Here is a 15,475-nt window from a genome sequence, read left to right as displayed (position 1 = left end):
AACAAAAAACTAAAAACAGCTATTATAAGCCCCAGGCCCCAGAGATACCACTCCTTGGTGTACACAGGAAGGCATTAGGCAGCCTACTATAGGCATACTGGGGAGCCATATTTATTGCTGCAAAATTCACCATCGTCAAGAAATGGAACCAGCCTAGGTGCCCAGCCACAGAAAATGTGGTATATATACACAATGGGGCATTATTCAGCTTTAAAAAAGTAGGAGGTTGTGTTATTTGCAGGAAAATGGATGGAACTGGAGATCATCATGTTGAATAAAATAAGATCCGGAAAGACAAGTATCACATCTTTTCCAACATGTGGGATATATTTTTTAAATGGCATGAAAGTAGAAGGGAAACTTATTATTAGAAAAGAGGAACTGCATGGTGGCACATGGCTGTAACCCCAGAATTCTGGGAGGCTGAGGTAGGAGGACTGCAAGTTCCAGTCCAGTATGTATAACTTGGTGAGACTCTCTCAAAATAAAAAATAAAAAGTGTTGGGGTGGGGATTTAGCTCAGTGGCACCGTGCTTGCCTTGCAAGCGCAAGGTCCTGAGTTCGATCCCAAGTACAAAAAAAGTGTTGATGTATGTTTTTTTTTTTTTTTGGTACAGGGGATTGAACTCGGGATCTTGCGCTTTTGAGGCAGGCGCCAGAACCACTGAGCTAAATCCCCAGCCCAGTGTTGATGTAGCTCATTGTGAAGGCCCTGGGTTCATGGAGGGAATAAGTTTGGGGGAGAGATGTGAGAGTAATTGGAAGGATGAATCTGATATGTTATATGGATAAAAATGTTATATACATGTGAAAATATCATTAAGGCCTATTATTTTACCTTTTTAAATCGGTATATATATATATTTTTTTGATACCAGCGATCAAACTCAGGACCTTGCACTTGCCAGGCAGGTGCAGTGGTGCTGAGCTACATCCCTGCTCCCACTGGTACATTTTAGATATACATACTGATAACACTCATCACAGGGAATTTGTACCTACATGTTGAATCTTGCTTCATTTCCCATTCCCCTCCCTCCCTTCAACCCCTCTTCCCCACCTTGTTTACTAAAGCTGTTTCCATTTTTTCTTGTCCTTTCTTTGCTGTCCTCTTCACCCTCCCTTGTTCCCCTTCTCATTTGAGTATTTTTTTCCCCATTTCCCAATATCTATCAGACACTTCTGGTCTCTCACAACAGAGAAACAATGTGGTGTTTAAACACGTGTGTCTGATTTATTTCACTTAAGAGTATGTTCTTGGGCCAGGGATTTAGCTCAGTGGTGCTGCCGCCTGCCTTGCAAACGTAAGGTCCCAGGTTCGATCCCCTGTACACACACACACACACACACACACACACAGCAGTGTATGTTCTCAAGGTGCATCCATTTAGCTAGAAATGTCTCAAGCTTATCCTTCCTTATGGCAGAGTAGTACTCTCCTGTGTAAAAAAATCACATCTTTATCCATTTGTCAGTTGGTGGGCATTTGGGTTGTGTCCAAGATTTAGCTATTATAAACTATGCCACTATAAACATGGGTGTGCATATATCACTGTGCCATGAAGCTTTTAATTCTTTCAGGGGAATAGCTGGGTCAAGTGGAACCTCTAGTTTTAGTTTTTTGAGAAATCTCCACACTGATTTCAACAGTGGTTACACCAGTCTACACTCCCACCAGCAGTGGAGAAGGGTTCCTTTGAAAACTTTTGTTTTATAAAATTAATAGGCACTAATAAATATATTTTTAAAACAAAAGGATATATATATATATATATATATATATTGTTTTGGTACTGTGGGACCAAAATGACTCCATTTTGGAGCCGTCTCCTTTGTTCTCTCAAATTTGTGCTTAAACTAGGAATTCACCACTTGAAATTCCTGAGTTTATTACCCAACCACCTGTGTACCCGGGGAGAGAGCGTTCCAGGCACACTACCTGTAGGATAAGCAGTTAATGAGCTGACTGTCCACACAAGATAGATGCGGCCATTAGTTAGTGGGTCTGCTAACGATCAGTATGTAACAACCGGCCGTTAATCTTTGCCCCTTTTCTCCCTCACAAAAACCAATACGTAATCCCCTTCGACCCCCAAAGCCTAGCCAACCAAAACCCTACACTTCATATGTATTGAGTATTAACCAATCACCTGGCTACTAATAACCAAAGCTTGTTATATTCTCAATAAAAACCCTGCTAGTTAGGGACTCAGGGCTCTCAATCTCGATCCGCTGTGTCGGTGACAGTTGAGAGTCCCTGCTTAAGCTTGAATAAACGACCCTTGTGTGCTTACATCAGAAACGGCCTCCTGGTGGTCTCTGGGACTTCACAATCTGGACACAACAGTACCAGGGATTGAGCTCTGGACCTTGTGCTTCCGAGGCAGGCAGTGGAACCACTGAGCCGCATCCCCAGCCCCAGAAGGAATGTACTTACAAAAGCCGGACGAGAGCCAGGCAAGGCGGCGCACACCTGTTTTAGTACATATGCTACCGAAGCGAGCACGTGGCGGTGCACACCTATAACCCCAGCACTCTGGGGTGCTGGAGCAGGAGAGTCACAAGTTGGAGCCCAGCCTGGGAAACTTAAGTAACTTAAGACCCTGTCTCAAAATAAAAAAGGGGTGGGGAGGTAGCTCAATGCAAAGGCCCTGGGTTTAATCCCCAGTTCCAGAACAAAACAAAACAAAACAAAAAAGGCAAGACAGGATCAGGAGCTCTATGCAAGGCAACCTGGGGCAAGATCTCTTCCCACACACCTGCCTGGTCTGCCTTTCTTGAATGGCCTGATAAATTCCTCAGCCCCTCACTTTTTCCTGTTACTAAGAGTCCCCCATTTTAGAACATGGTAACAGGAATGGAAGACAGAGGAAACCCCCCCCCCCCCCAAATCCCGGGGATTTAGCTTAGTGGAGCTGCCGCCTGCCTTGCAAGCCCGAGGTCTTGAGTTCGATCCCCCCTACAAAAAAAAAAAAAAATCCCCAAAGGGTCCATTTCAGGCATGAGGGAGGGGCACGTGGGAAGAGAACGGGCTGGAGACTTAGCCTCTCAAGAGTCCCCCATGGGTCTGGATCATGGAGACTAAGAATCAGTCATTAGCACCTACCACAAGTTGGTAAGTGTGGCCACCTCTGGGATCGATAAAAATGAGTGGGCGGGTGTGGCTTCCCCAGCGTGCTCGAGGTCCAGGTGCTGAGCCTTGTACCACAAAACAAAACAAAAATGAAAGGCAGGTGTGCTTCAGCGAACTCGAAATAGGACGGAAACGCTCACGGGGACGAGAGATGGGGTGTGTGCGTGCTGTTCTCAGGCCTGGGCTCTTGGCCTGTTAGGCGCTAAAGGTGGAGGCACATCTCTTTTCCGGTTCCCCTTGCTGAGGAGGAGGAGGGTGTACTCCCTCCCTTTGGACCCTACTCTTAAAAACACAGGGGCTAGGTGCAGTAACTGGGGAGCAAGGACACCGTATTTCCGAGGAGAAAAACAGCTGCTGATTCATGAAGTCTCAGTAAAAAATTCCCCCCCTCACCTTAAGAAAATTGCAACAGACTAGTGTAGGCCACTGTGGTATAGAACGATGACATGAAACTAGACCATTCTGCCAGCTTTTCCGAAAACATTTTTTGTGGCGGACAGGAGAGGGGCATCCGTGGGGGTCCAGCGACGAGCCCAGAGCACTTCGGCGCCGCTGAGCACCGCGGGCGGCACGGCTCTGCAGCTTCGGCTTGGCTTCTCTAGCCCGCGTGGCGCTGATTTCGTTCCAGAACGGCGCAGAAGCCAGGCCTTTGGGACCCAGGCCAGCCAGGGCTAGGCCGGGACCCTCACCCCCGACTCCAGGCCGGCCCCGCCCCGACAGCGAGGCCACGCCCACCGGCCTGACGTGGCCACGCCCCGCTGCTGGCCTGGAGGAGGGAGGACCTCTGTAGGCCCCGCCCCCGAGGCGAGGCCACGCCCCTCGACCGCGCCCCGCGCCCCGCTCCTGACGCAGGCCTCGGGAGAGCTCGCCCCTTTCGGCAGTCCGCTCGCTCCAGTACGCAGTCGGCCGTCTTGTTCCCGGTCTCCGGGCCTGTGACAGCCCCTGGTCGCCCCGAGGTAGGTCCCCTGCGCTGCGCCGGCCCGTGTCCAGACAGATGTCCCACTGGCTCGGGCATCCTTTACTGCCTCTGGCCTCGGGGCAGCATCCTTTGGATGCGCTCCGACGCTTCTGCGGATTTTGCTTCAGGGCGAGACTCGCACTCCCGGGGCGGCCCCCAGGCCGCAGAGGCGACGGCGCTGCCCAGTGCCATTGGGTGCGCCCCGACGACGTCACCGCGACTGCGCCCCGCGAGGCACGCTGGGAGTCCGGGTGGCGGTGGTGGCAGATCCGCGCCTGCGCGGTGGATGCTTGCGCGTGCGTGGCTTAGTCCGCTTGAGGCGCCTCCACCCTTCTACCGCTGATGTCTAGTCAGCAGCCCCAGGCCCGGGCCAACAAAACACCTCTCCCGGAGAAAAGCAACCCTTGACTCCCCGCAAACGACACCAGGATGAGCATTCCCGGCAGAGAGCAATACACTGGATCCCCCTCCAGGCTGCTGGGGAACAGGGGTGGGCCTCAGTGCTGCGCGATCCGAGGTGGAGGAGCGCTCAGTGGACGGCGCGACGTGGCCGGGGCCCGGGATGCCGCCGCGACGGGGTGGGGAGGCTGCCTTTCGCGGGGACCCTGGAGACCTGGAGGTGTGTGCCCGAGGGTTGGCTGAAATGGAGCCAGGGGCTCCAGGCTGTTTAGGGTTGTTGCTGTGCACGCAGCTAGGGCGCCTCGCGGGGTCGAGGATGGCTGCTGTGTCTCTGCCGCAGTTCAGGGTCAGTTTGGTAGTGTCTAAGAGGGACTTAGAATTAGGCAAGCGCCCTTCGAGGGTAGTGGAGACACTGAAAACTCAGAAAGTAATTTAAAAGTCCTCTTGCAGAGACAGGTTGAGTCCATTGAATCGGTGTGGCCATTGAAAATGACACACTCTCTATTAAATAAAGGTTATTAGAACAGCAGTGACAAGTTTACTTGTTAGGTTACTGGTTGCTATAACAAAATTCCCACAGATTCGCTGTCTTACGCTTCTCACCAAAGTCCAGATAAGTCTTGGGTTAAAATGAAGGTGTTGCTGGGCTGGGGATTTAGCTCAGTGGCACCGCGCCTGCCTCAAAAGTGCAAGATCCTGAGTCTGATCTTCAGTACAAAAAAGAAAAAAAGGGTTGGTTGGGGCTGGTTCCTTCTGGAGGCTTCAGAGGAGAAGCAGCTTCTGCTTTTTACAGCGTCTTATTTTTTGTTTGTTTTGGGAACAGGGTCTCTGTAGTTCATGCTGACCTTTAACTCAGTATGTAGCCCAGGCTGGCCATGGCCATCCTCCTGTTTCAGCCTCTCAAGTGCTGGGATTGCCGGTGTGCAGCACCAGGCCTGGTGGTATCTTCTTTTTTTTTTTTTTTTTTGGTACCGGGGATCGAACTCGGGACTTGGTGCTTGCGCGGCAGGCACCAGAACCACTGAGCTAAATCCCCGCCCCTGTGGTGGTGTCTTCTTGTGAGTACCCTCATAATGATGCTGAGTCCACCTAGACAACTCAGGGCCATCACCCCTTGTCAGCATTCACCGAGAGCTGGGGGAGCTCAGGACACCCAGAGACTGATCAGAGACTGATCTTCGCTGTGCATTCACTCCCCTTCCCTCTGTTCTTACCCCTCCTCAGGCTGCCTCGCCTCGGGCGGAAACCCACAGCACCTCGTTTTCTCCTGCACCAAGGGACAGGGAGGCACTCTCTTCACAGTTTGTCTGGAGCAGCTGCAGGGGGCTGGCCGTGCACACTCAAGGGTGGATGGGGTGGGCTCCTAGGGATTTTTCTGTGCGTGTGCCCTCTGCCCAGCCACCTGCCTAGCCAGGCACCCAGAACCCCATGTTGGTGAACCCGACCCCATGTTGGTGAACCCTACCCCATCTGGAGGCACCCAGCAAACCAGGGCAATGAGCAAGGGGTGGTCTGGCCAAAAAAACTTTCCCCTAAGTGGAGTAGCCTTACACCTTAAAACCCAAAAGAACTGGTTCACTCTTCCTGTCGCCTGACTCCTAAGTCCCCTTCTCCACTGTGCTGTCCCCACAGTCATGAAATTAGGTGAGGCCTGCAGTGACCATTGGAACTCTTTTTTTTTTTTTGGTACTGGGGATCGAACTCAGGACCTTGCGCTTGCAAGGCAGGTGCAGTGCCACTGAGCTAAATCCCCAGCCCTCATTGGAACTCTTTGACATCAGCTCCCTGCCTGCCTGTTTCCCTGCAGGGCTGACTGCGCCCAGGCCTAGGCTCACCTTCTGCTCTCTTCTCTTTCATGCCAGTACACAGGAGTCCTCCTGTGACAGGAAAAGTTAGATGTCAGATGTGCCAAGTCTGTGTTTTCCCAGTACCCAGGAAGGGATTTTTTTTTTTTTTTTTCATGCTGGGGATCGAACTCAGGTCTTTGTGCTTGCACAGCAGGCGGTGGAACCACTGAGCTAAATCCCCGGCCCAAACCCAGGAAGGGATTTTGAGGGCAAAGGAGGTTAAGAGCAGGAAAGGTTTACTGAGAGAAAGCTCCTGAGAGACTGGAGGGTTCCTGAAATTGGGTTGCAGCTGAGGTTCTTTATTCAAGGATATTTTATGCAGCAAAATCACAATCTGGGAACAACATGAGTAGCTATGGGTGAAACCACACTCAACTTGTAGGATCACAAGTATAGCCGCTTAGCTAGCATTGATCTGACAGGGAAGCGGGGCATGCAGCAAGAGGACATGGCGAGCATCACTGACTTTAGCTGATCTCGTAACTTGCGCCAGAGCAAAGACATTCCTAGAAAGGGACAAGCATGTGGATCAGGGTGTCCTGGTCACCACCTATGTGTCTGGTGCCCACCTGGGCCCACTGGACCAGGCGGTGCTAACTACAGTAGGGTCTTGAGCTGGGGAGCAGAGATAAACAGCCCTGGCCTTTGTGGCTCCACCTTGCTGGCCCCCTTCAGATGCGCCTGCAGCCACAGCCTTGGTGTCACTGGGTCGGGGGTCTGACCCCTCTCTGGCTGTCTCTCTGTCTAATTGAGCTGTGCATGCTGGTTGCACCTTGTTTAAACTGTGAGGCTGAGGCCTAGCTAGGGCTCTGCTCAACACACAGTGGGTGCTCAGTGAGTGGCTGGAGGGTGCGTGTACGTGCTGCCGAATGTGCACGAGGAGAGGGCTGGGTCCCGAGGAGGTGACCTCTTTCCAGGCTCTTTATGCCCCTGCAAGCTTGTTTTGAAGTTTAAGAAACTCAATGGTGTCCTCCTGCTGCTCTCCCCCTGCCAGTCACAGTGCGTTGGAAATCATTTAGCCATTTCCTCACTGATAGACATTTAGACTGTGTTTGGGTTTGGATATTTACAGAGTGTTGTGCAAACACATTGAGAACCTTGTCCTGAGCCCATGTGTGAATGTTCCCCTGGACGGGCAGGAGCAGATACGTGCTGCTTCACACCAGCCAGGTTTGCTCTCCGAGCAGCCTCATGGCTCTACCTGTTCTGAAGGAGCCAGCAAGTACTTCAGAGTCGTTTCCATGGCTTTGGTCTGGCAGCAGAAGGGTGCCTGGGGTTTGTCTTGTTACTTGTGTTCTGGGGAATTCCGGGAGTCTGGCCCAGGGTGGCAGGGGCAGAGGCGGGAGGGCCTCCAGCAGGCAAAGTGAGACTGACGGCTGGCGGCAGCTGGGCCCTGCCTTCTCTGGAGGCCCCACCCAGGTGGAAAGGGCAGCAGTGGCTTGGGCCTTGGTTGGCGGGTGTCACATGAGCAGCTGGTAATGGCCAAGGTTGCCGGGCTGGCCCGGCCTGTTTTTCTCAGGTCCCTTTAATACGTGGTGAAGTGTCCAGACCAGCAGGTTCCAAGGACCTGCAAAGGGCTGGAGGTGGGGCTCCAGGAGCCCCTGTGCATGGCTTATTTTCAGGGTGACCCCGTGCCACCCTGTTCCCTCCAAGGATCTGAGGTGGCCCAGCTGCCCCTGTCCGGCCCTCCCTTGAGCCCCGCAGTTGTGGGCTGGTGGGCACATACCTCCCCGGTGGATCACCAGCAGCCTGTCCTCAGCCTGGGAAGGCTCCTTCTGCCCCGGGCTGGCCCGGCCTGTGGGGCCTCCTGAGCATAGAGGAAGGTGGATGCATGTGTTTTGGGGATCAGTACAGGTTTTCATGGGATTTCCAAAATATCAGTGCGTCACAGAGGCTGAGGAGCACCCCGATGTTCCCAGGGGATACAGTGGGACTCAGCTGTCATGTCCGTTCCTCACACTTATCCCCACCCTGTGATCTGCAGTGCAGGAGAGCTGGCCAACCTGAGCCCTGAGCCCTGAGCCCCAGGGGGACGGCACCAGGGTGTCCCCTTTGGGTGCAGCCTATGCTGGGGAGGGCATGTGCTGCAGCTGGAGGTCCTCAGGTGGCTCCTCGGGCAGCCCAGTGCCTCTGGAGATGACTTGCAGGTGTAGGTGACATGCCTGGCCCCAGGCCAATCAGGCAGGGCTGTTTTTGCTCACTACCTGTCCAGGGGCAGGCATGAGTCGTGGTTCCTTCCTCCATGAGGTGGCGCTGTGACCACCACGAGTTACTCTGCCCTTGCTTCAGTTTCCCCTGGACACGTGAACGTGCATCTGTCCTGTCCTCCTGCTTGGCACAAAGGGGCCTTGGCCCTGCTGGGGGCCCCGAACCAGACCTGGGAAGGAGGCCCCTTCAGCAAGGCTGTGCCGGCCAGGCTGGCCACCAACAGGAGTGGCGGTGCTCAGGAGCCTCCCAGAGAGGTGCTGGCCTGTCACACAACCTGTGTGGAGCTCTGTCAGCCAGCCTCTCACTGGTGGGAGAGAAATGTGCTGGGCTTTCTGTGGCTCTTGGAAGGCACCCAGCTGCCACCTGACCCAGAGCTAACGGCATGGACACTTCTTCCAGGGTGCCTTCCAGCCTTCCAAGCTGGCCATGCCTACTCCAGCTGGCCTGCCTGGCAGATGCTTAGGAAATGTGTGGGGCCGTGTGTGGGTATCTGTCCCCCAGACACGACTTCCCTTTCTCCCCAGGGCAAGTGTGTGCTGTGCTCCTGGTCGAAGGGCCTCAGCAGCCACTGTCCATAGTAGTGGCTGCCTTGCTTATTCAGGCTCTGTGCCTGTCCCGCCCTGGCTAGCACAAGGCTTGTTGTTCCCAGCCTGGCTGACAGCCTGCCATGTCCTTGGACTGGGCCTGGGTATCCCAACTCTGGGAGGACAGGGAGAGCACAGATACAAGAGGAGTTAGGTGAGGAGGTTTCCAAGGGTCTTGGCTTTTGGGGGCTTGGCAGAGTGGGCTTGATCCTGCCTGCCAGCCTAGCCTGTGCTCAGCACAGGATGGGGTGGGTGGACAGCAATGGCTTTCACATCCAGCCTGGACCTCTTGTTGGTGACCCCAGGCCACCTATACCCCAATCCTTGCTCAAGGAGACAAGAGGCAGGGACTCCCCAGGCCAGACCTGGTGTCCTGCCCTCTCTTGGACAGGAGGTGCCACTGTGGCTGGGGGCCTCTGTACCCCACAGCTGTGTCGCCCAAGCTTTGCTGCCTGCAGTGGAGCCCGTGGGTGCAGCACCCCTCATCTGCTCCTGGAGACCAAGTGGCTGGGCTCAAGAAAGGAGGCAGAACAGGCCCTTCCTTGCAAGGAGAGGCTGGGCCCTCCCAGACAGTGCCCCTTGTCCTGTGTGGGGCCCGAATATGTGGCCCGCAGAGCTGTGAGTTTGCTAAGAGCTCTGTTCCCTCTGCCTCCTGCCCAGACGACACCGTGTACCCACCATGAGTCTTGACATCCGCTGCGAGCAGCTGAGTGATGCCAGGTGGACAGAGCTTCTGCCCCTGATCCAGCAGCACCAAGTGGTCAGGTACGGGCAGCTCAGTCATCATGAGGGGTTGGGCGCAGATCAGAGGGGGCTCACTGAGCTGCAGAAACTCAGTGTTCATGGCACATGGTGTGAAATGTTATTCTTATGGGTTGTTTTTCAACCCTTAAAAAATTTAAAAACCACTGGAGCCAGGCATGGTGGTGCACATCAGTAATCCTAGCACTTGGGAGGCTGAGGCAGGAGGATCATCGTTGAGTTTGAGGCCAGCCTGAATTACATAGCGAGACCATCTCAGAAAACATAAAAACTACTGGGGATGTAGTTCAGGGGCAGAGCACTTGACGAGCATGCACATGGCTTTGGGTTCCATCCCTGACACTGCAAAATCACATTAAGTGTGTGTGTGTGTGTCTGTGTAGGTGTATATATGTGCATGTGCTCATATGAGCACATCTGTAGATCCATGTGTGTTTGTGTTTATGTGCATGCGTATATATATATGCATGTATGCCTGTGCGTACCTATTCATATATAAAATCTACATGGTCATGTCTGTGCATTCATGTGCACCTGTATTTATGTGTTCACGCATGTTTGTGCATGCATGTATATGTACATGCAGGTTACACATGTTAAGTGCACACATTTATATATGTATATGCACATGTACAATTATATGTACATGCACACATGTATTTATATGCACCCATGTGTATATGTGCACCTGGGTTTATATGTGTGCGTGTACATATATGCATGTTTCAGTATGTGCACTGTGTATACATGCTTTTGTATATATGCACGAGAGTTTTGCATGTATGTGTGCATGTGTGACCCGCATGTCTGTGTGCCTGTGCATGCACCTGTTTATAGGTGCGTGTGTGTCTAAGTGTATGCGCAGATTTGCACATATGGAAGAACCATTGCCAGCTCAGGCAGAGTGGCCTGGAGGCAGACAGCAGGGGCAGGGCAAGTGTGCAGCCTGCCCTGGTGACAGGCAGCCTGGTCCCCGGGGCCAGTGGCAGGGTGAGGCACCAGGTTCCCCTGTCTGTCCCTGTGGAGCTCCAGCTAGGGATGGAGTCAGGACCTGCTCTGGCCCCAGGTGCTCACGAGCCCGGGGCGCCTCTGCTGTCACTCTGAGCGCGGCCTTGTGGTCCTCACCTCGCTCAGGTTTGCCCCTCCTACAGACACACAGGAGCTGTCATGCTGTGTGCTCCACGAAAGCCTCAGGGAGCACGACAAGCCCACACGTGTCCATCCCTGCCTTCTTCTGTGTTGCACTTTAAGAGTCGTCATTAGAGATCCCCCTTTGAGCTGCTGGCCTGCTGATGGGTCCCAGCCTGAGGTGTGAGGTCACTGGGACTGAGACCAGTGCTGTCCCGCTGACCCCGAGGGTCTGTCCCCAGGCTGGAGGACTGTGGTCTCACGGAGGGGAGGTGCAAGGACATCGGCTCCGCTCTGCGGGCCAACTCAGCCCTGGCAGAGCTCAGCTTGCGCACCAACGCGCTGGGGGACGCCGGTGTGTGCCTGGTGCTGCAGGGCCTGCAGAGCCCCACGTGCAAGGTCCAGAGTCTCAGGTGAGGCCTGGTGCAGCCTGCTGGGGGCAGCAGGGCACTGCAGGGTGTGGGTGGCGGCTGCAGGCACCCCTTGCTCCAGCCAGAGGCACACAGGTAAGGTGGCCCCTGTGCCCCTTCTCCCTCACCCTGCAGACACGGGGTGCTGTCAGGAGTGGGGGCAGCATCTTCTGCAGGGCACTTCTTGGGGCTCTGGTGGGTGTGGGGGCCACTAAAGCCCTTGTTCTCCAGCTTGCAGAACTGTGGCCTGACGGAGACTGGCTGCCGTGTCCTGGCCAGTGTGCTGCGCTGTACTCCCACCCTTCGGGAGCTGCACCTCAGCGACAACCCCCTGGGGGACCCAGGCCTGCGGCTGCTCTCTGAGGGACTCCTGGACCCCCAGAGCTGCCTGGAGAAGCTGGAGTGGGTCTATGTCTCAAGGGGGTTCTGGCCCCAAGCTGGGCACATGCACAGCCTCGGGACGGTGGCCACCAGAGCTGTGAGGGGCAGTGGAGTCCCAGGGGCCTTTTGGTGTCCTGCCCCAGGGTTCTGGGTGTTCCCTTGGCAAGGGGTTGGTAGCTGGCCAGACATGACATGCGAACAGCTACGCCTAGTGTGAGTCAGGGGTCACCAGGATGACACAGCGCAGTGCCGAGGGCCTGCCCACGGGCCAGTTCCTTTCTGCTGGGTCTGGGAGAGTCCCAGCCTGTGAGCTGGACTCTCAGGGTGTTTCCCGAAGGAATGCCCAGCATGTCCGGAGGCTCTGGGCACTCCCGGTCCTGACCTGAGGTCCTGGCCTCAGGTTGGAGGTGGGAAGTTTCAGAGGGTTGGATGAGGAGACAGCGGCAGCCCTTGCACCTCCCTGACTCCATGGGGCCCATGGGGTGGCCTGAGACCCTGCCCACCCCTAGGCTGGAGTCCTGCAACCTCTCGGCTGCCAGTTGTGAGCCTCTGGCTGCCATGCTGAGGGCCAAACCCAACTTCAAGGAGCTGGTGGTGAGCAACAATTGCATCCAGGAGGCTGGCATCCGCATGCTGTGTGGGGGCCTAAAGGAGTCCACCTGTCTGCTAGAGACGCTCAGGTAGGCGCTGGGCCTCAGGGATGGAGGGGTGGAGCTGGGGGGTTCTGGGTGCCCCTCAGATACGGCCTCTGTCCCCAGACTAGATAACTGCGGTGTCACATCAGCCAACTGCAAGGATCTATGTGATGTTGTAGCTGCCAAGCCCTCCCTGCAGGAGCTGGACCTGGGTGGCAACAGGCTGGGCGACGCAGGCATCGCAGCACTGTGCCCAGGGCTGCTGCACACCAGCTGCAGGCTCAGGAAGCTGTGGTGAGTCAGCACCCTGACGGGGGTGGGTGGCAGTCATGTTCCTGTCTTGTCTTGGGCCTTCCTCAGGGAACATCAATGTCCTGCAGGCTCTGGGAGTGCGACATCACTGCTGAGGGCTGCAGGGACCTGGGCCAGGTCCTCAGGGCCAAGCAGAGCCTGAAGGCGCTCAGCCTGATGCTCAACGAGCTGGGGGATGAGGGAGCCCGGCTGCTGTGTGAGGCCCTGCAGGAGCCCAGCTGTCAGCTGGAGTGTCTGTGGTGAGGGCAAAGGGGCTAGGGTGGAGGGCAGGCCCTTTGCCAGGACAGCGGGACCCACGCAGAGGACACGGGATGCCAAGGAGACCTCAATGCAGTGTGGAAGAGGAGCTGTGGGTGCAGGAGGCAGAGCCCGGTGTGGGCTGGGAAGGAGGGGGAGTCCTGGAGACTCGGCCCAGGGGAGGGGCATTTGCTGCCCAGGCCAGCCAGGCCCCGCTTGTTTGTCCTGCAGGGTGCGGGTCTGCAGCTTCACAGCCACCTGCTGCCCCCACTTCCGTGCACTGCTGGCACAGAACAAGTTTCTCACGGAGTTGCAGCTGGGTGAGAACAGGCTGGGTGACGCTGGTGTGCAGGAGCTCTGCCAGGGCCTCAGCCAGCCGGGCTCTGTGCTCCGGGTGCTTGGGTGAGTGTGTGCAGGGCCCAGCTCCTGGACCTTGAGGTTGGCAGGGCCAGTCTGGCAACTGGGGGTTGGGGGTGGTGCCAGAGCCCCTCCCGCCATCCCCCAGCAGAACCCTTGGCTTGTGGTTTCTGATCCACCCACTTTGCTGAGCACTTCCCAGCAGATTTCCAAGAGGGAGTTTCTGCAGCGCTGTGTCCTGTGCTGCCCTGGCCACTTAGTAGATGCAGGGGTCCTGGCCATGTCTTTCCTGCTGATCTTTGGCTCCCAGAGGGCTCTGTTGTCCCTGATATCTGCTCGTTCCCTGGCAGCCTTTACAGATCAGGCCTTGTGTCCTGGGGCTGGGTGTGCTTCACCTTGCTGTGGGTCTGGGTCCTGAGGATTATACTTTTTTGGGTTTTTTTGGTACTGGGGATTGAACTGGGGACCACGCGTTTGCGCGGCAGGTGCCGGAACCACTGAGCTCAATCCCGGGCCCTGCTCTTCAATATTTGTTATCTCCTGTTTCCAGTCTGTGCCTCCTGGGGGTGGCTCTCCTTGGTGCTGGCATCCTGGGCATCAGGAAGGGTTGGGCTGGGCAGCCTGGGCCACACCCCTGCAGTCTCCTGCCCAGGGCTCACAGTCCTGGCTGCTGAGGCTGTGGGACCCTTGGAGGCAGAAGGAAAAGGAGCAGATGGGCCGGCCACACTGCTCACGAGGAGGGGTCCTGCACTTCCCACCCCCATCTTAAGAGACAAGGCGGGTGTGGCTCCACACCATCATCTAGTGCCAGGGCTGCCTTGGGCCTGCCCACCGTCCTTCCTCCGAAGCCTGCACTGTCCCTTGGCTTTAGCCCAGACAGACTCTAGTTGTGGGGAAGCAAAGGGAGGGTGTGCTCACTCCTTCCCTTTCTTTAGCTGGGATGTCTGCCTCAGGCTTTGAAGGGACTATGAAGGGACAAGGAGACAGGCTGGACTGGAGAGCTGGCCCCCTGAGATTTTAACTTGCCACACGGGCATATTTCAGTCTGTAGGCATCGTAGGTGTGGGCTTTACCATCCCACGGTGTGGTGGCAGCACAGGGCAGTCCATCTGCTGGTCTTGTCCTGACTCCTGCCTGCTCCCTGCACAGGATAGGGGACTGCGACTTGAGTGACAACTGCTGCAGCAACCTGGCCTCAGTCCTGCTGGCCAGCTGTAGCCTGCGGGAACTGGATCTCAGCAACAATGGCCTGGGGGACCCAGGTGTCCTGCGGCTGGTGGAGAGCCTCCGGCAGCCAGGCTGCGTGCTGGAGTGCCTGCTGTGAGTGGCTTAGGCACTGGGGGCGAGTGTGGGGGACCAAGGGTGCTGGCAGGTGTGGAAAGGGCCATTCCCTCCTGCCTGCAGCCTCTTCGATGTCTACCTGAGTGATGGGGTGAATGACCAGCTGCAGGCTCTGGAGGAGGAGAAGCCAACCCTGAGGATCATCTCCTGAGGTCCTCCTTCCGCAGGCACCCAGAATCTGTCCTTGGGACATGGAGGCGGGTCCACACCGCTGACCAGCTCTCCGGGGCTTCCTCCAAGGATGTCCTGGCAGTGACTGGGTAGAGATATATTGCAATCTACTTCTTTTTATAATTATTAAAGGGCTTTGTTGGCAGGCAGGGTTCTGTCTTTCCTTGTGGTCCCTGTGCAGCTCTGTGTGCGCCCTCCTGCTTAGCAGATCAGCAGTGCAGCAGCTCACAGCGCCACGTCCTCTGCCTAGGACCAGTTCAAGTCCCCCATGGGACATGTGGCTCCCGTCACAAGGGCTGCAAGCTCCTGGGGTTGCCATAGGCCGGGGTGGCGAGACAGGTCCTTAGGTAACCTGTCACCTTTGCCACTTCTGTTTCTAGACAGGAAACCTGGGTCCTGCCCACTCTGGGCAGTGCCCAGTGTAATCCCGAAGGACACAGTTCCGCACACTGTAACCCAAGAGGGCCTGGGGTTGCCCAGTGGTGGGTCCCGTGCTCAGTATGTGCAAGGCCCAGGGTTCCACCTGTCGCACGCACACACACAATTCCAAGAGATCACAATCCTTAGTCTGAAATCCCTACATTCATAATCCCGAAAGATAAAACCTCAAAT

At 55.7% G+C, this 15,475-nt stretch overlaps 1 protein-coding gene across 3 annotated transcripts in view; it reads left to right on the top strand.

Moving 5' to 3' along the window:
- Positions 1-15,008, top strand: part of Rnh1 (ribonuclease/angiogenin inhibitor 1) — a 31,797-nt gene extending 16,789 nt beyond the window's left edge. The window contains exons 1-10 of one of the 3 annotated variants that reach the window (XM_004851723.4): positions 3,922-4,089; positions 9,790-9,894; positions 11,262-11,432; positions 11,661-11,831; positions 12,320-12,490; positions 12,569-12,739; positions 12,826-12,996; positions 13,226-13,396; positions 14,501-14,671; positions 14,756-15,008. In XM_004851723.4, the coding sequence (XP_004851780.2) occupies positions 9,809-9,894; positions 11,262-11,432; positions 11,661-11,831; positions 12,320-12,490; positions 12,569-12,739; positions 12,826-12,996; positions 13,226-13,396; positions 14,501-14,671; positions 14,756-14,843 (1,371 nt within the window). In that variant the 5' untranslated portion in view covers positions 3,922-4,089; positions 9,790-9,808 and the 3' untranslated portion in view covers positions 14,844-15,008. Of the gene's footprint in view, positions 1-3,921; positions 4,090-4,373; positions 4,711-9,789; positions 9,895-11,261; positions 11,433-11,660; positions 11,832-12,319; positions 12,491-12,568; positions 12,740-12,825; positions 12,997-13,225; positions 13,397-14,500; positions 14,672-14,755 lie in introns of those variants that run through there. The other 2 variants (XM_004851724.4, XM_087211194.1) reach the window with 2 other exon arrangements.
- Positions 15,009-15,475: the final 467 nt, after the last annotated feature.

Source organism: Heterocephalus glaber, unplaced genomic scaffold (genome assembly GCF_053883595.1).
Source record: "Heterocephalus glaber isolate CG9 unplaced genomic scaffold, H.glaber_assembly_v1.0 deba00001428, whole genome shotgun sequence".
NCBI lineage: Eukaryota > Metazoa > Chordata > Mammalia > Rodentia > Bathyergidae > Heterocephalus > Heterocephalus glaber.
This window is presented reverse-complemented; position numbering and strand designations above follow the sequence as displayed.